At 44.6% G+C, this 27959-nt stretch overlaps 6 protein-coding genes across 8 annotated transcripts; 1 reads left to right on the top strand and 5 right to left on the bottom strand.

Moving 5' to 3' along the window:
• Positions 1–437: 437 nt before the first annotated feature.
• ppp1cab (protein phosphatase 1, catalytic subunit, alpha isozyme b) lies at positions 438–5112 on the bottom strand. Its single transcript, XM_049759569.2, has 7 exons — positions 4676–5112; positions 3587–3718; positions 3113–3343; positions 2547–2651; positions 1813–2036; positions 1476–1610; positions 438–1173 (listed from the first exon to the last, which is right to left on the bottom strand). The coding sequence occupies exons 1-7, from the start codon at positions 4728–4730 to the stop codon at positions 1078–1080; spliced, it is 978 nt and encodes a 325-aa protein (XP_049615526.1). The 5' UTR covers positions 4731–5112; the 3' UTR covers positions 438–1077.
• Positions 5113–5602: 490 nt separating this feature from the next.
• On the top strand, positions 5603–8166 carry pelo (pelota mRNA surveillance and ribosome rescue factor). Its single transcript, XM_049759567.2, has 12 exons — positions 5603–5825; positions 6136–6228; positions 6289–6439; positions 6505–6595; positions 6653–6816; positions 6893–6953; positions 7039–7200; positions 7431–7477; positions 7542–7615; positions 7689–7760; positions 7857–7963; positions 8027–8166. Exons 1-12 carry the CDS (start codon positions 5785–5787, stop codon positions 8119–8121), a joined length of 1158 nt encoding a protein of 385 aa, XP_049615524.1. The 5' UTR covers positions 5603–5784; the 3' UTR covers positions 8122–8166.
• Positions 8167–8216: 50 nt separating this feature from the next.
• LOC125991560 (progestin and adipoQ receptor family member 4-like) lies at positions 8217–9906 on the bottom strand. The gene is made up of 3 exons (XM_049759574.2): positions 9619–9906; positions 9134–9352; positions 8217–9035 (listed from the first exon to the last, which is right to left on the bottom strand). Exons 1-3 carry the CDS (start codon positions 9779–9781, stop codon positions 8602–8604), a joined length of 816 nt encoding a protein of 271 aa, XP_049615531.1. The 5' UTR covers positions 9782–9906; the 3' UTR covers positions 8217–8601.
• A 379-nt stretch (positions 9907–10285) lies between these two features.
• Positions 10286–17676, bottom strand: cmn (calymmin). The gene is made up of 44 exons (XM_049759292.2): positions 17486–17676; positions 16792–16845; positions 16681–16734; positions 16567–16611; positions 16474–16506; positions 16325–16375; positions 16213–16257; positions 16097–16150; positions 15993–16037; positions 15895–15930; positions 15778–15822; positions 15653–15712; positions 15523–15585; positions 15424–15456; positions 15269–15349; positions 15139–15183; positions 15026–15052; positions 14932–14952; positions 14795–14842; positions 14680–14730; positions 14543–14608; positions 14433–14483; positions 13955–14362; positions 13298–13354; positions 13177–13227; positions 13009–13032; positions 12884–12931; positions 12755–12817; positions 12626–12685; positions 12520–12552; positions 12397–12444; positions 12257–12325; positions 12110–12175; positions 11982–12041; positions 11858–11920; positions 11719–11796; positions 11593–11652; positions 11453–11521; positions 11337–11393; positions 11237–11281; positions 11135–11176; positions 10839–11069; positions 10711–10767; positions 10286–10650 (listed from the first exon to the last, which is right to left on the bottom strand). Exons 1-43 carry the CDS (start codon positions 17550–17552, stop codon positions 10712–10714), a joined length of 2763 nt encoding a protein of 920 aa, XP_049615249.1. The 5' UTR covers positions 17553–17676; the 3' UTR covers positions 10286–10650; position 10711.
• Positions 17677–18696: 1020 nt separating this feature from the next.
• patl2 (PAT1 homolog 2) lies at positions 18697–22884 on the bottom strand. 2 transcript variants are annotated; one of them, XM_049759290.2, is made up of 19 exons: positions 22743–22884; positions 22449–22605; positions 22078–22319; positions 21962–22015; positions 21831–21884; positions 21604–21756; positions 21473–21538; positions 21261–21406; positions 21083–21157; positions 20889–21012; positions 20709–20826; positions 20539–20645; positions 20417–20470; positions 20202–20344; positions 19950–20106; positions 19746–19886; positions 19584–19681; positions 19371–19511; positions 18697–19182 (listed from the first exon to the last, which is right to left on the bottom strand). In XM_049759290.2, the coding sequence occupies exons 1-19, from the start codon at positions 22764–22766 to the stop codon at positions 19128–19130; spliced, it is 2109 nt and encodes a 702-aa protein (XP_049615247.1). In that variant the 5' UTR covers positions 22767–22884; the 3' UTR covers positions 18697–19127. The 2 variants fall into 2 exon arrangements, with proteins under 2 accessions (XP_049615247.1, XP_049615248.1); XM_049759291.2 differs by having other exon boundaries at positions 18697–19161.
• A 215-nt stretch (positions 22885–23099) lies between these two features.
• Positions 23100–27902, bottom strand: LOC125991039 (transforming growth factor beta-1-induced transcript 1 protein). Of its 2 annotated transcripts, XM_049758536.2 has the most exons (12): positions 27283–27902; positions 26095–26145; positions 25802–25944; positions 25673–25728; positions 25449–25600; positions 25275–25344; positions 25109–25193; positions 24781–24993; positions 24536–24709; positions 24391–24472; positions 24152–24300; positions 23100–24086 (listed from the first exon to the last, which is right to left on the bottom strand). In XM_049758536.2, the coding sequence occupies exons 1-12, from the start codon at positions 27293–27295 to the stop codon at positions 23820–23822; spliced, it is 1455 nt and encodes a 484-aa protein (XP_049614493.1). In that variant the 5' UTR covers positions 27296–27902; the 3' UTR covers positions 23100–23819. The 2 variants fall into 2 exon arrangements, with proteins under 2 accessions (XP_049614493.1, XP_049614495.1); XM_049758538.2 differs by lacking the exon at positions 26095–26145.
• Between the last annotated feature and the right edge of the window lie 57 nt (positions 27903–27959).

Below are 27959 nucleotides of genomic sequence, written 5' to 3'. Positions count from 1 at the left end.
TACTTATTGCATTTCAATTTATGATTATTACCATCATTACATTTTTCTATTCCGCAACATTGTTTTCCAAATTAATTGGCATTGCAGGCGTTAAGCTAGTCATCACCCTGGCCTTCTTTAGCTGCTGTCACCTCGAACCTCATTGGTCCATTTTGAAGGCTAAGTGATGGACGGAGCGTCTTGGAAAAAGGTGTCGATGACAGCAAGATGAATGAATGCAAAGAGACGAACAAATACCTAAGAAGGAAACGGGATCCTTTTTTGGGGGGATAAATATAGAATGTGTGGCACTCTCGAGACACACCCTCCACCTACATAAATAGAAATACAGTAATACAATTTGTTCCCGGGAGTTACTAATTGTCTTCATTTTATATCGTCTTTCGTCAGGATGTGTTCCGAAATAATTGTTCCGAAAGAAACGTGAACAAATGTGATTCTGTCTTCGATTCTCGCTTTATTGGTCAACTTGATGAACGACTACAAAACGAACTCACAAAAATCTCTTTCAAGTAATCAAATCTGTACAAACCTAAACTGTATGTTTTTGTTTTTACAGCTCTGGCTCATATGAATCTGAAGAGTTGTGCATGTGTGTGCGCGTGGACAGCGTATGAGCTCACACGCACACACATGTGGAGATTTTACAGTACGGGGGGATAGGGAAAACAAAATACCCCCCCTCGAGGACACACGCGCCACCTACTGGCAGGGGTCCGCTGCCAAATTTTCAGTCAAATCGCTGCACCGTTGCGCTCGGCGGTTTCAACCTTTCCACAGGAAGAGTGGCAGGACAGCGAGAGGGGGGAACAGTAGAAATTTCGAATACTCTCACTCGACGCATACAACTCGCCTGCCGTTTGAAAGCTCAGCGGCACACGGAGGCGTACATTCGCTCGATTGCGCACTCGCTCGGACAATTTGTAACATTAAATGTTTTTAAGAAGTACAGATAAAAAAGGGAGGGGGAGGAAAAAAAGCCCTGGGTTACGATTTGATTTCTGGCTGTTTGGTGAAAGAAAGGAGAAGAGAGGTAGAGAGGGATGGGGGCAAAGGTCAAGGACTCAACTATTGCTGTCATTTCTTAGCTTTCCTCGGTGGGGTGACGGGACGCCCGGAACCCATGCCGCCGCCCCCGCCGTAAAACAGCTTCTTGTCCGCAGGCTTGAGAATCTGGCAAGGAAAGCAAAAAAGCAAGGGGGTTGGTCATCCGCCGAGCACAAATAAATGGCTGTCTTAATATTTGATTCCAAACGTTTATTGAGTATGATAATACCGTTAACACCGATTTACATATTCCAGTGATCCAGCATTCTTACCTGTGAAAATGTTAATTTGCTGGCGCTCCGTCTTCCCTCATCATCTTCTCAACTGACACTTCACACTTGATTTGAAAATATCCTTCCTGACCGAGTTGCTGGCCAACCGAGGTTTCGCGTCCAGAATTCTTAAGGGGAATCTTTCGACTTGCTTACCTGGAACGAGCACATGAGGGTCTCGTCTACGCTCATCATGGCGCCGGCGTTGTCAAACTCGCCACAGTAGTTGGGGGCGGAAAAAAGCGTGACCAGCTGCCTCTTGGCAAAAAACTCGTAGCCGTCCTCCACGACCTGAAACGCAGACGACAGGTTCAGTATTGAGGAACATTAAAACCATCTGATGACAGTCAAAGGCAAGGTGTGCTGCCACCTACTGGCAGAAGGATTGCAATGAGTCTAAACCAGGGGTGTGTCAACCTTTGTTTAAGGACCAATTCTTTCAAACTTGCCTACATGAATGCAAGCACAGCTACAATTCTATTGCCAGGCCGACCTGATGGGCACGGCAGATGAGGTCCATGTCGTGCTTGTGGAGGAACTTTGTGACCACGTCGGCGCCAAAGGTGAAAGAGACGCCGCGGTCGTTTTCGCCCCAGCCCAGCACGTCCTTGTCGGGGTCAGCCCACAGCAGGTCGCACAGGAGGCCCTGGTCGGGCACGTCGGTGGGGCGCATGACCCTTCGCACCTGCTCCATGGACTGCAGATCGGGAGACAGCCCTGCCGGAAAAGCGGGAAGAGAGTCACCTGAGCTGTGGGTTCACCTTATTTTCTCAACATGCACATGAGGACGTCTGGCGAGCACGTTGTGCACACTTTGTTGACTGTCCGGCAGAACAGCGCATGATCGGACGCTGGGGAGTGTTTACCCTCGCGATTATCACCGTCGTCTGTTTACATATTCAGCAATGTGTGTGTTTATGGTTGAGACTGATAAGAGCTGCAGCAGACATTTTTTTCATATTTCAATCTTGCGCAGTCACAACATGAAAAATTGCTATCCGGCATTTGGATGACGATCATCTCAACAGAGTGCCTGGACCCGAACATTTTGACATCATCGATGTATTTCCAAAGACATAACTGCTTCAAGTGAGACTAGACAGTTGCGAGTCAAATGAAACGACAACGCCACCGGCCAAGCCTTGAAGGTCGGGAGATGACGCTGTTGACAGTCAACAGCCGGCAGCGACGAGCGAGTGAGCGTGTTTGTTGTTATTGTGACGGTACCTCCGTGGCAACAGAAGATCTTCTCATCAACAATGGCGGCAACAGGCAAACAGTTGAAACAGTCAGTGAAGGTCTTCCACAGCTTTATGTTGTACCGCCTCTTACCTAAAAAAGTAATCATAATAAATTAAATAAACACTCTTATCTGGCCGCCAATAAAATATCTCAAGGTTCAGTCTGTTGCATCACACTTTTAATGAATCATTTTATGTAGTCTGGACCGTAAACATCAGATGTGCTCACATCACTCGATCACGTGTAGCTTCAGGTTGGCAGTGTACCAATGTTGCTAACCACACACTAACAGCTGAGAACAAACTTTGAGGCTTTTCAGAAGAAAACGTCTTCTTTGTTCATGCACGATCAAGGCAACTCGCTTTTGCAACATTTGCTCTAAATTAAGAACATTGGAACCCCCAAGGCCGAGCACAGTTTAAGTGTTTCTGGGTGTTCTTGCCCGTTACGATCGAATATAAACTACACTCACAAATTAATCTGATCAAATGAAAAAAAAAATATATAGCTCTATATATGAAATAAAAGAAAAAAGGGTGGGGCGGACTCACACTCATCATAGAAGCCATATATCCTGTTAATGGAGGCGCACTCGTGGTTTCCCCTCAGCAGAAAGAAGTTTTCTGGGTATTTGATCTTGTACGCCAACAACAGGCAGATGGTCTCCAGCGACTGCTTGCCTCGGTCCACGTAGTCTCCCAGGAACAGGTAGTTGCTCTCCGGGGGGAAGCCGCCGTATTCGAAGAGCCTCAGCAGGTCATAGTACTGCCCGTGTACATCCCCTATTGATAAAAAGATCGAGTATGGATTAAATATACAGTTCCTTGTTTAATTATTTTTTCAGTTGATGTGTTTGTTGCTTGCGGGAGGGGTAAAAGTATTTTGAAAAATGTGCTTTAAGGTTTTTCTAGAAAATTACCCCTGCGATATATCGTAGCACATACTTGGGATTTAATACCCTAGTAACAATTTCATCAAGACTGAGCACTAATAAGTAATTTGGCAGTCCCAAAGACAAGTCTGACCACAAATCTTGAGAGGCGCCTCGAGTTCGAGCAGGATTGGCTGGCTGAGGAAGATCTCCCTGGATTTGAGGCAAAGGCCCCGGATTTCATTTTCTGTCAGCTGGACGTTTTTCCCAGGTCTGGAGCCTTTCACTGCAACCCAGGCAAACAGAGAGAGTGGGCGTGACAAATCAACAAAAGACCTCCGACTAAACATGTTAAAAGACAAACACAAGTTACAAAGTACAAACAATTAATGGCTAATACAATTTGTGTTGCAAAGCAGTGATTCTGAATTGGTGGGCATGGACTCAAACGTTTTATGGGTGGGACTGGGTTGTAAAAAATGACTTTTGGCTCAACGTCAAACTCATTTGAAAACTAGTGCGGTGTGTAAAAAGCCTCTCACACGTTTTTATAGCACAATAATTCAGAATCATAATTGTCACAGTGGAACGTTTGTGCATTTTATAATTTGTTAGTTTTTATTTGAGAGGGGGGGGGCTGCTGGAACAGATTAAATTGACACTTTGAACATGGCAAAATCATTTTAAATGAATAAACTGTTAAAACTTGGTCAAGTAGTCCCTTTTATTAATGCAATTGTCATTTTCAACCAGAGTTTCTGAGTATCGGAAAAGCACATGTGTAGGTATGCTAAAAAAATATCACGTAGATATTTTAAATATAATTTTGATACAATACATTTAGTGGAATGTTAAGTGGGGCAGGGCCCCAGAAAAACGCTAATAATTAGTTATACTCAAGTGATTACGCGAGTTGTTTGCGTCGTAGTTTACTAGCACGCGGAAGGTATTTAAACGAATATTATTTTAAGTATTTATATATGAATTTCAAGGACAAATTTATGATGAGAATAGAGCATTCCATGACCGTCTTTTCTTTTTTTTTTTCTTAAAGCTACTCGACAAACGGGAAAAGGGTTTGGGTTAAGTGAAAAGCGGTAAACTGTGCGATAATTCGTCAATATGATTAATGACAGTAAAAAAACTGTTAAAACAGTAACAATTTACACAAAGACTCCGTCGTTGTTTAGGTTAGTAAACTTAGCTAAAATGGCTACCTCAGTGGAAATCATCGAAGTCTTACCTTCCAGCAGACGCTGAATGATGGAATCAATGTTCAATTTGTCGGCCTCCGCCATATCTTTTTACTCAAATAAAAAAAAAATTTAAAAAAAAAACCTTTAAGGGAGTAGTAGTAGTAAGTGATAGTGGGGTCCTGAGAGACTGTGTTTTTTTTTTCCGGCTCAACTTATTTAGCGATAGCGTTTAATCGGCTATCGTTAGCCAGCTAGCTAACCTTGGGGAAGAATGGGCTACCCAAACAGCGCCGCTCAGTACGAAATAGCAGACATTCACGACGAAAACTGCGCCGAGTCAACTATTTCCCATTTGATATCCAAATTCAAATCAAATTGTGTTGAATTTAGTTGTTTCTGCCGTGGCAGATTAGCACCATGCCATCGACAAAAAAAATGACTGAATGAGCGCTATGTTGAAAGGTTGGGCGGAAATGGCGGAACAAGATGCCAGGCTCTTATTGGTCCGTTTGGCCAGGAGGCGGGAATAGTGGAATTCAATGTTCTATGGCATTTCGGTTGTTCCTATGTCTCTCAGCATTTCACGCTATACAAATCAATAATTTATTGATCGAATTAACATTATTGTGTCGTACACGGACAATGTAACATTCAAGCAACCATATTTTTAGGTCTTTTTTTGTTTGTTGTGCCGTATAAAGGGACAGCTACGGGAGCCATATTGGATGTGGCAGCTAACCCAATAAACTAATAAAACAATAAGCCTTTCACATTAATCAGGACCCAAAACGTAGCTCACTATTAAAAAGATTGATGAATCTTCATTCAGACTATATGCAGCTAGCTATTATTTTAGTAAGCTGTCATTTCCCCCCGAATGAACCACCTCCAATATGTCAACGAAATTGACGTACGACTTTGCGCTCAACAGCGGATCTTTACGCTCAAGTCACCGCCCATTCGGTTGTTTTTTTTTCATTCACGGTTAGGCGATGACGTCAGTCATGGACGCGACCACTGTTCATTTTGTGTTTCTTTTCCTGTCCGAAGTTAATTCATTTTCAAACTGACAGCAAGTATTAAGATCATCATGAAGCCGGACGCTGATAAATCTTCTTGAATTTTCCTTTGAAAACCGCGTAGAACATCAGCGATCATGAAGCTGCTCCACAGAGATATTGAAAAAGATAACGCCGGGTAAGTGAGCTGTCTGGTGAGCTAAGGTGGCTAGCTGCCGCAGCTAATCCTGCATGCTGTATTTTTACAGCTGGTGCCCATGTGCCAGCACGTTTGTTGACTTTAGCTAACAAAAATAAGACACTCACGAAGAGGAAAGCGCATGCACAAAATCAGACTCGCCAGCTTGCATGTAAACTAAATTGTAAACAATCCAAATCATACTGCAGTGATGCTAATAAAGTATTTGTTGACGTGAGGGAAAACCTCACCAGTGTGAGTGACGTATTAAGTGACATCACCATGAGTGATCTGCCATGCACTTTTGCAGTCAGGTGACTCTGATGCCAGAAGAAGCAGAGGACATGTGGCACACCTACAACCTGCTGCAACAGGGGGACAGTTTGAGAGCGTCCACTATAAGGTAGCCCTATGTTGCATGCAATATGTCTGATATAATACTTTTTTTTTTCTGACCTTGCAGAAAAGTACAGACAGAATCCACGACAGGAAGTGTGGGCAGCTCAAGAGTAAGGACAACTTTGACGTTATGCGTGGAGACCATTGACTTTGACACTCAGGCATGCCAGCTGAGAGTCAAGGGCACCAATCTTGAGGAGAACCAGTATGTCAAGGTCAGCATTTATTTAGTTATTTATTATCCATAAATGCTTTGGCTAATGATGTGTTTACTCATCAGATGGGGGCGTACCACACTATTGAGCTGGAGCTCAACAGGAAGTTCACGCTTGCTAAAAAGAGCTGGGACAGCATTGTGTTGGCCAGAATCGGTAAGCGGCAAACAATCAGGAACTTTAAAAATGGGACTGATACATCGTGCGTTGCAGACGAGGCCTGCGACGCCACGCAGAAGGCGGACGTGGCCGCGGTGGTGATGCAGGAGGGCTTAGCCAACCTGGTGCTGGTGACCCCCGCCATGACGCTTCTGCGGGCCAAAGTGGAGCTCACCATTCCTCGCAAGAGGAGGGGGAGCTGCACCCAGCACGAGAAGGTGCGTGCGTACTGCGAGTTGTTTCATGCACGCAGTCACATGGACGTATGTGAGCTTGCTTGGCATCTCCTCACAGGCTTTGGAAAGGTTCTACGAAGCGGTCATGCAGGCCATACTTCGCCACGTTAACTTTGATGGTAAGACTCAACAAATGTTCATTTTAGGTTCATCCAAAAATTTGGAGAAGTTTGCATCATGTTAACTTACTTGCTTGTTCCTCAGTGGTGAAATGCATCCTGGTTGCTAGTCCAGGTTTCGTGAAGGACCAGTTCATGACGTACCTTTTTAAAGAGGCCGTGCGACAGGACAACAAGATTCTGCTGGAGAACCGACCCAAGTTCATGATGGTCCACTCGTCATCTGGTCACAAGTACTCCCTCAAAGGTACAATTGGATAGCTTTTTATATATATCAGAAGCAGGTTTGACATAAAATAGTATTAATTGTTGTAAATAAAAATGACAGTAGTTTTTAATCCTCTGTGAAGAACGGAAAATATTACTGCAGCTTAAAGAGAAGCTCTGACAGGCTCAATGTGCTTCAATGACGTGTGTATTATACCGCCCTCGTGTGGCCAAGGCATAGCATAACCTCTCCTGCTTTTTGTCTTGCAGAAATCCTTTCAGACCCCACAGTGACAAACAGACTGTCAGATACCAAGGTGATATTCCTCTCTTTCTATTATGTGGCTTTTGTTGACTTTAATGCAATATTTCAAATTCCAGGCTGCCGGAGAGGTGAAAGCCCTGGAGGACTTTTACAAGATGCTCCAACATGAGCCTGACCGAGCTTTTTATGGGTGAGCATTAATGATCCAATTGATTTTGAACTCTTGTTAACTTTTGTGATAAATTCCCCACGCTTGTTCATAGAGTCGCTCACGTGGAACGAGCCGCAGAAGCCCTCGCCGTCGACACTTTACTCATCAGTGATAAGCTCTTCAGGTAAGAAGCGTTTCTCAACCTTGTCTCCACACCAAAATAGAAATAATGTTCATCTCATGTCAATTTACTCACCAATGTAAATTTTTGGCTGCGCAGGCATCAGGACGTGCCTACGAGGGCACGCTACGTTCGCCTTGTGGACAAAGTGAAAGACAGCGGAGGCAATGTCAGGATCTTCTCAAGCCTTCACGTCTCCGGTGAACGTAAGTTGAAGCTGAAGACGTTTTTCAACGCGTCGCAAAGCCTCAGACATTTTACCTGTTTAGAACTGACCCAACTGAGCGGAGTGGTGGCCATCTTGCGCTTTCCCATCGCCGAAGTTTCGGAGGGCGAAGAGGACAGTAGCTCGGATGACGACTGAATATGAAAATACAGCTGATTAATAAAAAAAGAAAAATCAAAACAGCGCAACTCGTCAGTTTTCCATCTCTCCTCCCTGAAGAAAACGGACACAAATAAGATGCAAAAATATATACTTTATTATGCCATGTTTAAAAATAACTTTTTTTTTACGGCTACTGTACAAATCAAGTAAGCAGGATGTTTGGTGTTTTTTTTTTTTTTCCCCCCATGTGAATTCCACTGACCAGTTGTGATAGAGATTAAACAGCAAGCTCACCTTTTAGGCTAAAGTGCTTCTTTTTACGCTTACATTTTCTTCAGGGGTCACTTTGGACCTAGGCCAAGATTAACCTCCTGAAAATCTAGATCACAACATGCACTACAGATTTCTGCAGATTTGATTAATAGCTTGCCTGTTAATGGATGAGTAATCCAGTGCAAATATTATTATTAAAAGGGTCAAACTCCTCTGAAAAGTGTTGCGCAATCATTCATGGGGTCACTCTGCAGGACACTGGTAGTTCTTGACCCAGGTCAGATCTTCCAGCGTGCCCCAGTGGAGATAAATAATGGAGCAGATAACCATGACATGCATGATCTGGTGACTGTTACCCCAGTTGTCAAAAAGGCCCGGGACGAAGCGCTCGGGGATCTGGACCACGTTCACCAGCCCCCCCAGCACGGCCAGAGAGTCCATGATGAGGAAAAGGCGCAGCGAGTTTGGGCTGCCCGCCCCGCTGCCGTACACGCGAAACAGGAAGAGGCTGAAGCGGAACACGGCTTGCCACACGAAGGCCCGCAGGCGTAGGACGTTGGTGCGAGCCGTGGTGGCGCAGTAGATGCCGTAGGCCGACAAGAAGATGTAGGCCAGCAGGGCGGCTTGCTGCACCGTCGGGAAGCAAAGCAGCGTGATGTGGATGATGGGAAGTGCGCCTGGTGGCAAACACGAGCGTGAGGTGGTTTTCATTCTGTTTATTTGTATTTGGTTTGTATCTTATTTTCTTCAATGGAGGTCAAACAAGGAGACCCACCTAGCGTGTTGACCAAGCACACGCCGAACATGTCCAGCGAGAGAAGGGTGTCGTACACGTGCTCCCCTCCCACGTGGTTCATGAACACGTGGTAGAGCACCGAGCCCACCGTGGGGCTGAGGCAGGCCAGGTAGTGGACCACGCCGATCCACACGCTGTCCACCTCCTTCCAGGGGATGCTGAAGGGAAGCAGCACCAGGAACAGGAAGAAGGGGATGCCTGAGAAGAAAGAGAGTGTGAGGGCGATACTTCAATTTGAGCCACCTGAACGCATTTCCACACTCATCTGATAAAGACCCAGTTAGCAGCGGGATATTTCCAGGCCAGGGATTCCCGGGACAGATTACGGCTAATCCCATATCCTCATTACACGCTGCTGTCCAGTCATCTTTGAAAACTAGCAACAAGTGAGAGTACAGCAGACATCTGCAACTTTTCACCACGCCACCTGCAAGAACCTGTAGCTAACATAAAAAGTTACTCACCATGACTGTAGATGTTCCCCAGCTCATTGTGCATGTAAAAAAGACTCCGGACGCACTCGTGAGCACTGGATATGGGTCGGTAGCCGGTCAGGACGTATTTGTTGAACTGCAGGTGCGACGGAGTTTTGGTGAAGTCCAACAGCCGCGGCCCCGGGTGAACCATCCTGACCCTTCGCCCGGACGGCCGGCATCCTACGCTAGGCCTGGCCGCGGCCCTTTGGAAGCCATCGTTCAGCTCAGGTGACGAGACTCGGAAGCATTGAGGTTGGAGATGCACGCTCGCCGGTGGCCGGAGCCAATTAGCACACGCTTCTTATTCTTCTTAAGGATAAAGCTGCGCTAATCCTCACTGAAAAGGGGGGCGCCCGATTGCGGCCGCCTCGCAAATAAGTCCATCGGACCTCATTGGAAATAGATCATTGGCTTTTTTTTTGTAAATTAAAATCTCTGGCAAATATCAGCAAAAACTGAACTGACGCAGATAATATTCATATTTTACGTGAACATAAATCAAAATGACAAAAAACAGGATCAGTGTTTACAATGTTATATTTGAACAAAGGACAAAAAAGTATTAGTTATACCTTTACAGTTATGCCACTTTTTAATTTGATTTCAAAACGCAATATTGACTTGCCTTGTTACAAATTGCAGGAGCACATACACAAAAGCTGAAATGTGAATTTTAATCACGCAAATACTGTACAATAACACCACATTCTTACCACAAGTAGTCAAATAAAACCCAAAAGCGCCATGCAAAATAACTTAGCATTTTGTTTTTCTATAGAAAGGCAAAAGTGATTCAATTCAAAAACACTAACAAGGTCCCATTATTTGTTTGCATGTGACCAGTGACCACGTAAGTGCAGGATAGAAAGATATATATTTTTTTATATATATAATACAGAGATAAGATGGCAAGTTGATATCTAAAAGGTTACGTAAATAAGCTCTAATATACAATAAGGTAGAGACGACAATTATTTTACAATGACACAAAGGAATAAAGGAGATGACAGCAGTGTCCACCTGTGTGGAAGAAGACCGATTAATCCTTTTCGATTTTTAGATTGATAAATCACTTCTTACCTTAGTAGCCACTGTTCCCAAAGAAGCCGTTCAAGTCGTATTTAGAATTCTTTGCTCCTGAAAACAAAATGGCACAAAAGTTGAAGCTTTTTTTTTTTTTCCTTCAAATTCAAATTTGTAGATCTTGCCTTGAGGGTGAAAATGCAACTTGAGCTGCTGCTGGATGTGAAGCTGCCGCGGCATCTGCTCCGGGTCGTCCGGCTGCTCCGGGCCTCGGCCGGCGGCCTGCGTGTCGGCGTCAGGGTTGAACGCCAGGCCGCCGGTTCTCGCCAGGTCGGAGGAGAGGTCGTCCGCTCGCCCCGGCGTGAAGCTCCCGGAGTCCAGCGGCAAGGGAGTGGGTGCGGCGGGGAGCGAAATCACTGCGCGGAGAAAATTAAGCTTTTTTATTTAACATGAAATATGGAGACTTGGAAATGTATGTTACCTTCGGGCTGCAGTTTGGTTCCACTTATGTAACCCACATTTTCTAAAATAAAATAAAAAAAAAGTTAACAGAGAACACTTGTTTCCTTCAAGGAGGACTTACCATTGGTGTTCTCAGCTGGAGCTGACCGGAGGTCATAAGGTGAACCTGTCAATAGAAATACTATCAGTTACACTTCAAGTTTGCTTTCCAACTTCTCTACCTGATCGGCCATCCGATGCCGATTGGAGAGGCTGGCCTTGGTGGTGTGCTAAATTATCTGCGAAAAGAAAAAAAAATTCAAATCAAGTTTTTTTTCTTCTGGGAGAGCAAACAAACCATGTTTCCCAGCAGGCTTCCCTTCTCCACCGTGACCTTGTGGTCCAACGAACCCGTCACCACCACCACCTTAGCAATCACATAAAAACATGTTCAAACAAAAATAACCCTCCCTAAAAGTTCTATTTGAAGGACCTCACCATAGTTCACATTTGGTCCAAATCCGAGAGGACCTGACTGATATGGTAAACCCGCGGGACCTGCGGGAAAATAAATATAAATAATAATTGTCAACTTTATTGCTTTATTTCCTGCAAAACATTCACCATATTGTCCGGCACCAGGAGACGGGAGCTGAGGAGCAAAGCCAACAGGTTGAACATCGTGGGGCATTCTTCCATAGCCTGCAAGAAGGAGTGGAACATCAGGACCAAAGACATTTCCATGTGTCCAAACTTGACTCACCATATCTACCAGCCATGTGTCCATTATTGCCGAGACCTAGAAGATGGCCGATGCCGCCGTATCCTGAGAAGAAAGGCTTGGTTGAGCATTTCTGAATCATCTCGCTCAAGAAATTCAGGCATACCATAATAACCTCCATTATTTCCCGTTTGAGGGTTGCCACCAAACTGCAATCCACCGATACCTGGATGATCAAAAGAAGAAATTACAATTCGCATTTTAAAAAGAGATTTGGAATGAGTAAAAACTTACCATACTTGGCGTTGGCTTTCTCGGGTCCCATCCCAGCCTGACCCCCGTAAGGCAAGCCCTCCATTCCTGACACGGGTGGGACAAAATGGTGCACAATGTTTTTCTTTTTTCCTGTCTGAACTAAACATAAAAAGAGATTTGACGTACCACCGTACACCGGGCCTTGTTTTCCATTCGGACCGAGGCCAACTGGCTGTGGCTCAGGCTGATTCGAACCTGCAGGAAAAAAACAAAAACAAAGTCAGCCTAGTCAAATTTAACCTCACAATTGAGATGTGTAGTTTTACCATCTACTCCAGCAGGGGCGCTGTTGTAAAGCACTTGCACGCCACCACCTGAAAATTCAGCAGAAAAAACTATCTATTGTCAACACACTAGTTGGATGACGTCGTTTAAGTAATCAACTTTACCTGCTTGAGGATGTTCACCAGGACCTGCATTTCCTATAAATTCATATTTCATGTTTATCAACATTGCATGTATTTTATTTACAAATATCAAATTCCAAATATCGACCTGGGTAAGCGTTTCCCTTGACATAGCCAGCTCCTCCAAGGTTGGCTTCTGGTCTGTAAACTGAGGAAGCACAAAAAAAAATAGATTTTTTTTTTTTTGGAGGGGTGAGGGACTGACTGGAGTACTCACTTGGTTGTTGGACTTTGCCTGCGCTGGGATATCCAAGACCTCCATATCCATTATTAGCATAACCTTTCAACGCATGGATTTGCAATTTCAATGTTTTTAAAAGTCGAGAGTGATATAAATGAGATTTACCAGGTTTGGTGCCAAATCGGTTTGGAACACCTGCTCCTGCGCCGTAACCTGGTAAATAGAAACTATGATGAGGAATTTTACTTTTATATATGAATATATTAAAAAACAAAATCTACATAAAGTACCTTTGGTGTTGGTGCCTGCTGCTCCTGCATTATAGTTTCAGGAAAAAAAACAAAAAACTACTATTTACTACCTTTTGTGATTATTCAAAAGACAAAACATTTAACCTACAAATTCTTACTAATCACATGACAAGGATAAAACTGGACATTTTGAATTGTATTTTTCACCTGGTCTTGGTATTTTCACCCACTGTCCATTTGGACCTCCTGGGCCACAGTCTACAAAAAAAAAAGAAGCAAATAAATTATGTTTAAAAAATTACATTGTCCAAAGAAATAAGAATTTTACCAGGTTTTCCAGCTTTAGCTCCTTGGCCCTTGGATATAGGAGGTCCTCCTCCATTCTCTAAAATTCAGGAAAGATTTCAAAGTTAGTGCATATTTGTTTTTCTAACATATGATTTATGGATGCAAATAATAATCCTAATAATTTGACATTGCAGACCATGCAGCGAGCACATTCCAAGTATCATGTCAGGCATCTCAATCGTCAATCAAAATGTTATACGGGTTTCTCACTAACTCCAACTGCCCATTTAACCTCAGAACCAGCAAAATAATATTTGGACATTCAAACATGCAGTGTTGAATTCAGGATTCCGTTAGTGCACCCCTAAAAGTTTGACACCTTTGACCATCCGCCTGTCAGTTGCTTCCTCGGTCTCCAGACGTTGGACTTGCTCCTCCTTCAGGTCTACTCGAGGCCTTTGGATGACGTTCTTAGAACCCGCCGCAGCGTAACCCTCACCGTCGACGCCCACCCCAAATGCATCATCGTGGGCCTCGGGACTTTTTTGCGTGGGCAGATCGCCGCCAAACACATAACCTAGAGGCCATACATCTTGTCAACGTTCTGCTAAGCCCTCAGCGAGACTGTTTGACCTCCTTAACCCAAGTCATGATTTGATTTTGGCTAAAGTAAGACACGAGACATCCTGGTACTTGCCTACAGGTCTACCTCCTGCCGGTCCAGCTTCGTAAGGCTTCAAACCTTTGTCCAGTGGTCTCATGTGCGCTGAGCCAGGAGAAGATTCAGGCCCAAACTTGGGCTCTTTGCCTTGAGGGAAAACAGGCGCATGTCCCGGCGTAACCTGCGGCTGAATGTAATTTTTCCCTTGTGGCACAGGTGAGGGTAGCTTCTGGTACTGGTCTTGGGTGACCAGTACAAGCCGGCCACTGGTGGGCTCAGGCGGAGGCAGCGCGTCACCTTCCATGATTGGTCGCTGGGGTGAGGCGCCCTCCCGGAGAGTTGGGCCTGGTTGCTGAGGTGTCAGGACATCACCTTTAAGACCACCTTGACCTTTTGGGGCACCTGGGATCTTTGGACCTTTACCATATGGCATCTGGCCAAATCCTGTTTAAAAAAAAAAGTTTGTCCTAGCATGCTATTTAGGCTAATATGGGAGAAAGTTGACGGATCTTACCAGAATTTGGCACTTTCGCTGGTTGGTTCGCTATGCCAGAACCACCAAGACCTGTAAACATAAATCCATCAAGTCATCCAAGATATCACCATGCAGGGAGAGCAACTAACCTTGCCCAGGTGACGCCGGTCCAACGCCTTTATGGCCCTGAGGTCCGAATCCTCCTGCTCCATATCCTGAATAAAGTGGTTTATATTTATTGTAATACCAAGAAGCGCTTTTAGCGTTTATATTACTAGAATGTCACCATGGGGTTTGGCTCCATATCCTTTTGTGCCACCAGCTCCAGCTCCATAACCTTCAACCAAACAATTATTAAGACGCCATTTTTTTTTCGATCAGAGTTAATGTTAAATGTCTACCAGTAGGTTTGGCTCCGTATCCAATTGGGACAACTCCCGGTACGTAACCTTGATTTAAAAAAATCCACATGGAGAATGTGCTTAGAGCTAATTGTGCTTCACTTACTTACGTTCTCAAAACAATGAGATGGTCCTACCTCCTCTGTTTAATCCATATCCTGAAAAACAATGGATTTTAGAACTATATTTTTGAATGTACACATTTTGAATATTAAAAAAAAAATGACTCACCATTTGGCTTGACACCATTTCCATATCCTTAAAATAAAAAAATATACAATTACACTCACACTGATGAATAACGTATACCTAATATACAAATTTTGGATATGTCATATATCTACCTGGCTTTACAGGATAGCGAGTGCCACCATTGGGGTATCCATAACCTTCAAAATAAAAACATTATGAATTTGCTGTGCCTCCAGCACAATGATCAACTTTTCTCTGATGACCGTCTCAAGACGTGCCAACCTGGTTTGGGTCCTTTGAGTCCTCCACTTCCGTACCGCCGTCCCAGGCTCATCCCGGCACTGCCGTAACCACCGTTGTAGCCTAAATACACAAAAATGGAAGGTCTTCAATTTTTCTACAGTAGGGGAGATCCATGAGGAGCAACTTGGACTTACCACCTATCGGTAGTGTACCGTAACTACCATACGCTGAAAGGAGAGATATATAAATTATCAGGACAGATATGACAAAACTGGAAAGAGAAATTGATATACCGTTGGCCTGGTTCCTGGCAGGCTGAGGCACTCCCTGACCATGGGACGCTCCCACACCCGCACCTTAATGGAAATCAATTACAAGATAACGTCGACCCCCCCAAAGAGAACAGTGGAGGAGTTTCATCACCTGCTCCATGGTAAGGCTGGCCGTATCCTTTCACGGGTTTTCTTTCAGGACCCCCTCGGCCTGTTAAGTACAATACGCAAAATATAAGCGGACGAGGTTTACGATGGGGGTTTTCTTGACGTTACCGTTGTTTCTGGCTCTGTTTGGTAGACCAGCTTTTGCTCCATATCCTGATGAAGCGCCGTGAAGTCAATTAATAATTGGCCAAAATTTGCCATCTCGGCACATTTAGGGAATCTTACCGTAACCTTTACTGGCCAGCCCGCTGTGTGCATAACCTGCAACGGGTATAAAATAGAATTTCAAGTTATAATACTTGGACGCTCAAGTGCTCACTCACCATTTGGCTGAACTCCACCAAGAGCACCAGTTGTAGGAGCGTAACCTAAAAGAACATTTGATTTTTTAAAAGGATTCTTTAGTTGCTCAAATCTGACAACCCACCTTTCATCTGACCTTTGTTTCCATTCTGGGGGCCGGCAGCAGGACCTCCGTAACCTTTACGATAAGATATAATTAAAAAAGGCAGCTGTAAAAAATGTTTTCTTATCAAAAATTACCTTTATTTCCTTGGCCAGCAAATGCCCCGGCGTGACTTCTGTAGCCTGCAACGTGAACATCAAAACATCACCGGAGCGTTCGTACAACGAGAATTTCCGAGGGGAAGCGTACCGTTGCCTTTCAGTGGATGGTGGTTGGTGGCACCAGCATGGCTGCCATACCCTGCAACACATTAAAACCACAAAAAAAAAAAAAATGATACTCTTGGACTATTTTCAGCCCTATCGCTAAGTCATTTTTGTTTACAATGAATGTATTACCTTGCGGCCAACCTCCTTGACCTCTCCCGTTGCCTTCAAAAAAAGTGTCGATTATTCAAAGCAGCCCTCAAACGGACAAATCAAGAAACTAACCTTTTGTTCGGGTTCCGTGGCCCATCCCGGGAACTCCTCCATAGCCTTTGAGTCAAAACCCCCAAACTAAAATGAGCTTCATCTTAAATCACATTGCTTTTATTTTCATGTTACCTTTATGAGGGTATCCACCATTTTGTGTGCCGATTGGTGTCCCGACACCTCTTCCTAGAGCAAAAGGTCCTCATTAGCTGCAAAAATGTGTAAATGTGCTCCCAGACTCACCATTAAAGTGAGCTTCATGACCATTAGGAACACCAGACACTCCTGCAGCGTAACCTTCAAGCAAGCACAGATTATGATGTCATTTTAAAATCATTCTTTGTGGTCAGCGAGGACTTTTAGGAAGTAATAGTGGAAGTCAATGCAGCGACTGTGTACAGGTAGTAATCTCCGACTCGCGGTGAGATGTTAAATTTAGACGGCTGCTGCCACTGAAGCGCCTTTGATTCGGAGGAAAACCAGAATATGCGGCTGAGAGGAGTTGCTAAGATTTCCGGTTCACAGGATGGCTTGAAATTTGACAGGTAAACCCAAGCGGTTGAAAAAGACATTTATCTCAACTTGGAGCAAGTTACAGGAATAATGGTACAAGGCCGCAACAAGTATGCTGGCAGAAGACCATGGGACACATGAGTTGATTTAAAAAAATAAAAATAAAATGACAATAGTGGGGTTATCACACCAAATTGGGAATGAGAGGATTTTTTTATTTGACCCCTAGTGGCTGACACTATTTTTTTTTTAGATGTCTAAAAAACAATGAATGGAAATTTACTGCTCACACATTTGACACAAACTGTTAATTCTCATTAAAGTAATGCCACTGGTTATTTCCACACTTCCATATTCTCTAAGTGGGCCTGCCACACCTCAAATTGAGTTTGCAATTTTTTTAAGTGTTATTTTGTATACTCACCCCCAGTATGCACACACTGCACCAGCCAAAGGATCAGCACACTCTGCAACACCAAGCGTCCACCCATGCTGGGACCTGAAGAGTGGGAAAAGGCCAGAATTTTTTTTTGTTCTTCCCTAGAGGAGAACGTGGTGAAGAAGAGTGTGCAATACAGCCAGATGTGAGGGTCTCATATACACTCTGGCTGCAAGGGCTCCTCCTCCAGTCTCCTACCCATGACCCTCCTGAATCCACACCAAAGTTGTAAGCACGTTCACGCAAAGTGAGCAATTAGGCATTTAAAGCACATTTACACTTTTGAGAAAGTTAGAGAAGCAAAGAGAGGGAGTTTGGACTGACTGATGACCTCTGCATGGCATCCCTCATGTTTGTTGAGATGATGGTGTCTCCAGGGAGCATATGAAAATGAAACAAGGACCTAGAATTGAACCTTGAGGCACACCGCATGCTTCAAAACGCACCATAAATCTGTTGACAATTGTTACAAAGTGTTGAGCAGCCCACATGATGTCAGATGTGACACCATAGAAACCATGAGGGAGATCTTTGAGTTTCCATGGTGTCACCGGTGCCTCACTTACGCACATTTTAAAGCAAGCAAAATGAAAGAGCAACTAAAAAGAAGACGAAATCTCACCTTTAACTTAGATTCCTCACTGGAAGCCCAAATCCTCATCTTATGAGGTCAAGGAGAGGTCAACGTCTCACCTCCTTCTCTGCCCAAACCTCTCACATACTTGGCTTCTGCAACTCAAACTCGGTCAACACAAAGGAGACGACATCTAAAGGACTTCAAGTGGCACTTAAATTTGTGAATAAGAAAAAAAAATTAAAATAGTTGACAAATAAAAAAAAAAATCAGCCTGCTTTATCAAAAAAAAAATTATTAAAGTGGAGTTCAGCCACAAAAAAAAAAATCTCAGGGAACGTCAGAAGTTTCCAAAAAAAAAACATTGGGTTGCATTTTCCGAACTTCATGTTTTATTGCTACTCATTAGCAAACTACATTATTTGGGGGTTCTAGAATTCCTCAGCTGTCTGATAAAAAAAAAAAAAAAGTCCAGCATTGTCTGAGGTTCCTCTCTTTCGAGGAATGTCACACATGGGCGTCTCGGCAAAGCTCGCCAACTTATTTGCTTGAAAGCCGACAAATTAAGACAAACTACACTGTAGATTTTTCAGGTTCCCCAAAAATCTCTCCTTCAAGCCGATCATTTTTAGGAATGTTTTTTTTTTTTGTTTATTTATATTGCAAGTGCTCTACAAGGGTGACATTTAAATAATTCCTGTTTCCAAATAAAAAAAATAAACAGGTCACATCAAACCCATGTATATACACAAACTCGTACCTTTTTACAGAAAAAACAAACTCATGTACAACGGGTCACGTTATAACTTAGCGAGTACTCAATATAAACCATAAATTTGACTGTACAATCATAAATATTACGACACAATCCTCAACATCATAATCTAGCCTGCTTGAGAGCAACAAAGGGGACCAAAAATAAAAAGTAAGGAAACAGTTTGTGGGTGTGCACAAATAAGTGGGGGAAAGAAATAGAAATATGACGATAAGCTTGTTCATTAAAAACAAGCCTAAGTGCAATTTCCGCCTTTGCTTGACACAACTCGGTCGTCCTCAGGATGGAAGTGCCAGGCCTCCTGTCGCAGACCTAAATGAAACATTTGGGGATCTAGCAGAATATTTTTTTGCTGAATCAATAAATTATTTTGATACACGCCTAACAATGCTGACAAATGATTTTGTTCTGCCATTTTCAACCACAATGCATGATTGTCTCCAAAAAAAATAAATCTGGGTGCAGCATTAGTCAGGGTCATCATTTTTTTATTATTATTTTTTTTTTGTGAGAGGACTTACTCCATATTGCTTTTTAGCTGGTGCACCGTGCGCTTGTCCAGGTAGCGGCAGAAGAGCGTCAGAACGTTGGAGGGCAGGAGGAGCGGTTCCACCAGCGAACACTGGGAAAGCTGCCCGGCCACTTGGAATATTGTGTCCGTCCTGGAAGTCAAAATGTTGAAGAGGCGTCTGAACTGATCCCCCATTCGAGGAGAAACAAAGCGGTATTGGTACCATGTCTCAAAGTCACCAATGCTGGGCTCCAGAGCAACGCCAGAGGACAGCAACTTCTCACCGCGGGACAGCAGAGCATAAAGCAGCGAGATCCCAAACTGAAGGAGAAAAATCAAAAAAGTGTCAACTGGCAGCTGCAACCACACCAGGCTAATGCCTCACCTTGTTCTGGCACGCCAAGGAGAGACACTCATTCGTGGACAGATTCTCCGACGAGGTCAAAACTCGGAGGATCTCGATCAGCTGACTGAAGGTCAGGCTTTCGATCACGTTTCGAAGAGGAGGGTAGAGCACCGGGAGGTTCTAAAGACACCACCGACTCGTGTTTAGAAACGAGGAACCGCCATCAAGATGGCTTAACTGCACCTCTTCGGTGTCTCTGCTCATCAGCGTCGGAAGATTGGCCGTGATGACCCTCAGGATGTGGATGGCCAAGTCACGCTTCAGGAATGGCAAAAAGCGGGCGAGAAGCTTTTTGCCCTTTGAGACCACAAGGAAAGGAAGAAACTCCCCTTCGGAATTTCTAAAATGATTTAAAAAAAAAAACATCACTAACAGACAATATGATGAACTCAGAAAAGTGTCCATGCAGTTTTCAGAACTGTGAGGACAACTCACAGGGCATGATGGTGCTGCATCCTGGAGTAGATCTGCTCCACTTTCCTCTGAGTCTTCTCCATCAACCTCCTCTCCTCAGGCCCGGACAAGACTTTGGCGTTGGTCCTACCTGACTCTTCCACCTCTAACAGAACTATAAACAGCTGCGGGCGAGATGATGATTCAAAGCGCTGGAGGAGGAGGAGGAAGATGAATAAAGCTGGTCTCCACTTCACCTTTTCAATTTCGCTCAGAAGTTCCAGTCGTTGCCGTGTCATGTCTTTTTTCTCCTGCCGTTGTAGCAGTCGAGCAGAAGTCAGCAAGGGATTTATAAAAAAATAAAAGTGGCAAGAATCACCTCAAGTGGACCATGAAATTGAACGGCGTGAACAGCCCCGATGGCACGGCGGGGAGAGTAGCAAGTGGAGACCGCCACTTGACCAAGGGAGCCTTCAATGTGGACCACTGCAAGGGGGAAAAGCTCCACTAGAACATCTGAACTCGATTCAAAAAGGTAGCAAGCGTCACCTGGTGCGTAGGCTTCGGTTTTTGTGATGTACGGAGTGGTGAGTTTGGGGGGCACCCGCTTGCTCTTGAGCCCTAGCTCCTCCTCTGCCATCTTGGCTTCCATCCGCCTGTAGTACTCCTAAAACAGCAAATAGAAGCAAATTATGAGAGTAAAAACATTAATTCGAGATATTTTCATACCTGATAGTAGTAATCCTCAAGGTAGGGATTCTCACTTTGCAGCTGAATCATCTGAAGACGGATGATCCATTCCTTCTCCTTGGCTGTCATCAGATTACAGTAAGGATCCGAACTGTACGGTTTTCTATGAAAGTATGGAATTACATACAAATAAAAATACAGCCATTATTTTTATCATATTAGATTTGAAGCACCTCTGAAATGTACGTTGTTTTTGGTTGAGTAAGCGTTGATGATGTGGGTGGAGCTGGGTTACTGGGTCAGGGTATCTGCAAATTAGACACACGGAATCACTCAAGTTTCAGTCAACTTGAAATATTTATTTGATCATTTGATTTAATAAAAGCACACGATCCAAGATTATTACCAAACCTGAAATGTTGTTCTGGACTCGATAAGGTGCTGTAGAAAGGCGACAGCTTTGGCGAGTCGGGGCCAAAACGAAGCTGCATCATTTTGGGAGTGAGTGACAGCGGGGTGGAATGGCGTGGCTGGTTTTTGGGACATCCGAATTCCGTCTGATTCACAAAATAAAATTCATCTACTGGGACAAACCATTTGCTGAATGGATCCCTCGTACAGACCTGATTGTACTGCTGCATCTGGGTTAGTGGCCGACAGGAGAAAGGGGGACCTGGCATCATGGGCACCTACATAAAAATATTTTTTTCTTTTAATGGGTTGCAAAAGCATCAATCTCAAAAATATTCTCCACCTGTAAGGGACCTCTTGGGCAAAACTGACGCTTCGGGTAGGCCCCCCACTGTTCCTGTCCACCCCTGCCTCGAAAGGAGGAAACGGGATCCTGGAATCTGGAGGTCAGGTGCTGGCCTCCGCGGCCCTCGATCACACACACTATAGCGCTGTCCTAAAAACACCGACCCCCCCAACCCTTGGATAAGGCTGCAAGTCTTGAGACGCCAAGACTTGAGTGATCATCACCTGACGTATCAATTCAGATACTCTGCTGGTCTTTCTGTAGGACGGCTCCATCCACTGCAGGAACAAAATGAAGGCTTTATAAAAAAAATAAAATAAAAAGCGTAAAAGAAAACTACACAACTTGCACTTACATTCTCATGGTGACACACAACATTCCCACAGTCGACAATGGCGCTATCCATACTCTGGAGTTAAATAAATAAATCAGGTGGGCTGACAAAGTCAAAAAAAACAACTCAATCGTCACCTTGAGACTTGGCCGGCCCTCCACGACTTTCATCACGGCGGGGTCTTCGAAGAGCTGACCCAGTCCCAGACCCCTCTTCTTCCCTCGCCCTCTGCAATAATGGGGCACCCGGATGGGAGTCGAGGGCAAGCTGGGAGGCAATGACGGTTTGGGGTCAGGCGGCGTGGGGGGCAGAGGCGGCAGGTCCCCAAAATCAAGGAGGGTATTTTTGGGCCCGTTTGGGGTCACCTGTGCGTCGACATCTGCCATGAACAAAAGATCAATATGATTTGGACCAAAATCACAACTATTCATATTCATTTCTGTGAGGAATTTCGAATTTTCAGCTAACATGAATGCTCATACACTGAAGATAATGTGTCTCAACACACCCATGCCAAAAGTCTCCTCGTTGTGGATATTGATCTCCTCGTCATCCTCCGCCATGGCCTGCAGGAGCATGCTGGTCTCATGGGCCTCCCCTTCACTCCATTTATCTCCATTTTCTGGCCACTGAGGCTGCTGGAGCTCTTCTACTTCTTCATCTACCTGGATTTTTGAATATTATTATCTCATGTTAACTGGGTATTAGCAATGGGCTAGCTAATCAGATTCCAAATTCGTCTTCACAAGGAAAACCATGACGTCTAATTCATTCAAAACATCCTTAAATGTCCTTCACTTACTTTTGTTCGCTGTGAATCACTCATGATGTATTTTTCTGGTCCTTTCAAACTTGATCGTGTCAAGTTAAATGTTGTCCCTGATGTTAGCTACTTACTTATTGTCTGTTTAATTAACTCACCTGGGCGCGAGGAAACACGCTTACGTCATTACGCACGGAGACGCACGAGTACGTCATCGATTATTTTCATAGGCGAAGGGCGACATCTAGTGGTTAGGCTTAGTGCTACATTGAGACGTTTTCCGGACAATTTAATAGGTACAGAATCATACTGAGATATTATCGTGTATATAGAATATTAGACACATTATAAAAAGCATTGTTATATTCGTAAAGAAAATAAAAAGCCATACAAAAATGAAATTACAAATGAAACGTGTAGTTTTATTCTTTGGAAGTTTTTGGAAAAGTGCATACAGTATTTTTGATATTTTGATATAGAGCATGTGATATTTTAAATGGTCCTATTTATATACTGTAAGAAGCGGAGTACATAAAAACACCTTCAGTAATTTATTTGGTCTGAAAACAACTGCATCTCAGCAAAGAAAAATCCTTCCATATATTTATTTTATACATCTTTGGTTCGAAATATTTAATTGACTCAGCACATTATGTAATAAATACAAGCACGTAACAAAAATATTTGCCATTATTTTTGGTGTGTTTCATAATGAGACATTACAATTAGATTCTAATTATAGTGTACTTCTTTCAGTTGTATTTCACACCACCAGGCTTATGTGCTGTCCTCTTTTTTTGAAAATAGAAAATTATTTGGAAATTTGATTTATTACAGTACAGTGCTCCCTTGCATATTCACAGAATTTGGAGGAACAAATGAGCTGTTTTTGTGCTCAGCATAGTCTCAATGCAAATGCTCTTGCGCTATTTGGTGGCCTCTTGGTGCCAAACATGATCTAAAATATAAAAAGTACTGCTTTGGCACTACCTCGTGACATTGTCTGCCCAGGAAATATGTTGTGGCGTCTACAGGAAATTGTAAAATTGTCAGGGTCTCGATTATTTTTTCGCAGTATAAAATTTCAAACCAAAGGAGGAGAGGTGGTCCGTGTCTTCAGCCAAAGAGCTTGATGAAGCACGGATGGCAGTAGGGCTTGTTCTCCTGCTCCTTGAAGCATCCTTTGCTCAACGGCTTCAGGCAGAAGTGGCACACCAGGTGGTGGGGGTGGAACTTGGCGCCCATGGCGGTGACGCAGCGACCCAGGATGGGCTGCTGGCACGCCTGGCACACGCTGCCCCGTGACTGATGGTAGTGGGCTTCGCACAGCGGCTTGCCCTCGTGCTCGAAGAAGCTGCCGTTCACGAACGGGCTGTAACACTCCTGTAGGTGCAAAGGTAGGACCGCTTGAACGTTGAGGCAAAAAACTGCAAACATTTTGCGCTTACCCTGCAGACGAAGCACTGCGGGTGCCACAGAGAGTTGAGAGCCGAGATGTAGTTTTCCAGGATGGGCTGGCTGCAGCCTTGGCAGCGGGAGGCAAACAAAGTCAGGAAGCACTGCTGGCAGTACTGCTGGCCCTCACGGTCGTGGAAGCCTGCGAACCAGAAGGTGATGAAAACGACATCCCGCTTCCTTACTTTAAATGTCGATCGGTTACTTCTGCTTTTGTACTTCCGCTATTTACCTTCTTCGCCAAACGTGTTGCTGCACTTGACGCAGCAGAAACACTCGGGGTGCCAGTTCTTCTCCAGGGCGGTCACCATTTTCTGGTTTGATGATAAAACATCTTTAGACCTTTGCGCTCCTGAATGTGCCGAGAGACCTCTTACATTTAGTATGGGCTTATTGCAGTTGGCGCAGTGAGGGGAGAAAAGCGTGAAGTAGTCGGACTCGCAGTACGGCCGCCCGTCTTTCTCGAAGAAGTTGCGGCTGCCCAACTCTGTCTCGCATTCCGTGCACGCAAAATGCTCCGGGTGCCACACTTTGCCCAGGGCTGTCACTACCTGTGTGAGGGGAACGGTCACACGATAAGAAGAAGAAAAAAATAATAATAATTACTTCTGTTGGACCTCACCTGTCCCACGACAGGCTTCTGACAGGCCGAACAGTTTCCTTTAGGGGAAGTTTGAACCCCTTGCCGGGTTAAGTCAGATTGGAGGAGCCCTAGCATGCTATCCAGTGAGCCACCCGATGAAGGTTGTGGAGGAACAACCGGCTGCTGTGGTGTTACTGCTGTTGTTGTTGGTGTCGTTGTTGTCATGATCACCGGACTGACAGACACAGCCGGCTGGAAGCAAGAAAAACAGTTTTCCCATGAGCCTTAGAATGTCAAGGTATGGGATTACGGCAATATTGTTGTCGTACTCTTTATTTGCATTTTTATTTTGGAAATGACTACTTACTGTGCTCTGGACACGGAAGTCTGAGAGAGACGCCATCAGTTTGTCCAACTCCAGCGTGGCGGATGTCGCGGAGGGCTTTGCAGAGCTGACGGGAAAGTCGACCATTTTAATAAATGTTTTGCTTTTAATGACATAAATGGAACAAATTCAATCAATTGGGTGTTACTTGGAGACAGTGGAGTCCTTATCCTTCATCTTATCCTCTTTAGAAGTGGGAAACTGGGCCAGGATCTCATCTGAAAAATGTTCATGTGATAAGAATTGGCTGAATTGTCTTCCGAGCGAGGACTGAGTGTACTAGCACGCAGGATATTGAAGGAAAATGATTCACTGAGCTGACCTGTGATGTTGAATTGGGTGGCGTTCAGCTCCTGTAGCAGATGGTCCAATTCACTCAGACCTCCTCCCAGCAGTGAGGAGGAGGAGAAGGCTGGAGGAACTGGAGGAGCAGGGGGATCGGCTGAGCGAGGAGAGCGGGATTTACACACCGTGCTGGAAGAAGTGAGTGCGTGAGTGTGCTGCACAATGATTAACAAACACGAGGAGAAGAAAAAGAGTCATTACCTGTATAGTTTGTCTGGGTTGGAATTTTGGGAGGACTTCATGGCTGCAGAAACCGTCTGAGACAACAGATTCATTTTACAGACCTTTGAGATCTTCAGGAATATAACACCTCCCCCCAAAAACAAGTACCTGCTGTGGGGTGTAGGCGGGTGGCGGTGGGCGGACCTCAGTGGGGTTCTGCACGGCCGGATCAGCTGGCGGATCGGACGTAAGCAGGACCGGGCAACGAGCGAGGGGTGAGCCGGTGCTTTCCAAATCCGCCAGGAGAGCATCTGTGCGGAAGAAACGGATTATCACCTGGAATGATCGTGGGAAATGCAAGGAGTGATGACGTCATGGCGGAAATATCTTTCCAAGCACAACTAGACAACATGCGGCTAGACGAGACGTAGAAGAAAGCACATGCACAGACAGTTACGTACCAAAGACAACAATACGAGGACTGAGAGGGTAGTTAAGCGGCTCAGGGTCTCCTGAGAAGAAATGAGACAGCTTCACAACCTCATATGAAAAAACACACATATTTCCAGCACTCCAACCAACACATGCCAGCATGGAAAGGATGCAGGAGGAAGAGTGTTTAGCATTGCATTTCATTCCCCGCCCCCTTCTTGCACACTTGTGGCTCTGCAACTGCATGACATCATCCGAATGAGTCATTCATTTTGGCATCAAATCTGTGCCACAACTATTGACATCACTTATTGCATATTACTATTAAAAAAATCTGTGATGTGTTCGATTGAAGTGGCATTCCTCCCGCCTTTGCTCATCTAGCCAAGATGATTCACAGTGTGGTGAGGATCATGTGCATAATCTACAACCGTCCCCCCCCCCCCCCTCCCCTTCTCTCATTCAGTCTGCTCATATAAGGAGGTAAAATTCTCCCAAAGGGAATTTTGCCCATATTTAGAGCAGGCCCTATCCAAATTGTTTGTCTTGGCCGCTGCGACCGGCTTCCTCTCTCAACACATTAACTTACAACATATTTGAGCTAGGGGAGGGGGGGGGGGGGGCAAAAAGTGGACCAAACATGGCTACTACAAACCAGCCTGACTGGCCAATCTAATCCAGATGTGCTGAGTTTCGCTCGGCTGCATCCCTGTGGTACTCCAAAAAGCAGACTCAATGGGAAGAATAGTCCAAATATAATAATAATTTAAAAAAAAGGCCTATTTTTATTCTCATACAGCTTGGCAGGGTATCGTTGGGGGAAGTAGTAGAAGCACGGCCTTGGGCTATTTGCGGGCATCGTCCTCCCCACCTTCTCATTCTGCTTTTCGGGAACAAGAGGAAGTGTCTTGTGGCTTTGAGGAAAATAAGTCGAGAGCGTACTCAATCCATCACACTGTCATTTCCCAAAGCTTGCATTAGGCGCGTGTGCACGCTCCACAAGACAAAGAAGACCGGCTGGATGGGAGCTGATCACAAATCATCATCGGACTCCCAACTTTCTTGAGATACACAAAACATTGTTGGCTTACATGGTAGCGAGGAGAAGAGAAATCAGGCAACCAGCGGCAGCACAGAGCTAATTTCCTGCCTGGACAGCTGAAGATAAAAGATGCACGTCCACAGCTTTGAAAGAACAACACAGTCTCGGTACTTACCCAAATCTTCCATGGTGGAACACCCCAGCTTGGCTCCTGGAATAGAGACTCAACTGGCGCTATTGTCTGGCTGCAATAACTTCTCATGCACCGTTATGCGCCCACACAGGAGGAAGAGGAGGAGGGCGTCCCGTCCTTTTTTTTTTTTTCCTCCACTTACTCCTTCCCTCTTCCTGTGTGCCTCCTCTCAGTCGGGAAGGCGTTAACTGAAGGGAGGGAGGAGGAGGGGAAAAAAAAAAAAAGAATGCGGTTCCCAGCCCGCATTCCCTGGACACATGACGTCATTACATGACTGGCTGTAGAGAGAGACAAATTGGGTTTAAGTGGCGCTGCATGCGAGCTGCGCAAACTAATGTCAGGAGGAATATGTATTTATGTTTAAAGACTTATATCAAATTCTAAAAGTCTGGACAAAATGCAGAAAAATACCCTTGGAGTTGCTCTGAAACGAAATGTCCCTAAAATCTTTTTTTTTTCTCTCTTCATGACCAACTTACAAATGATTTTGTGCATAATGTTACAGTGGTTACAATATTAAATAGTTTATTTTTTTAAACAGTTGCAAGACAAAACATACCTTCAAAAGGATTTGTAATACCTTGTGTTGTTTTAATGTATGAGATTTACAGTGCGGTTTGTCTTGATGCGACCAGTCCAGGGCGTGGCCCGCCTCTCAC

The sequence above is a fragment of the Syngnathus scovelli genome, chromosome 21 (assembly GCF_024217435.2).
Source record: "Syngnathus scovelli strain Florida chromosome 21, RoL_Ssco_1.2, whole genome shotgun sequence".
Classification (NCBI taxonomy): domain Eukaryota; kingdom Metazoa; phylum Chordata; class Actinopteri; order Syngnathiformes; family Syngnathidae; genus Syngnathus; species Syngnathus scovelli.
The sequence above is the reverse complement of the archived record's forward strand: the minus strand, read 5'-3'. Positions and strand labels throughout refer to the sequence as shown.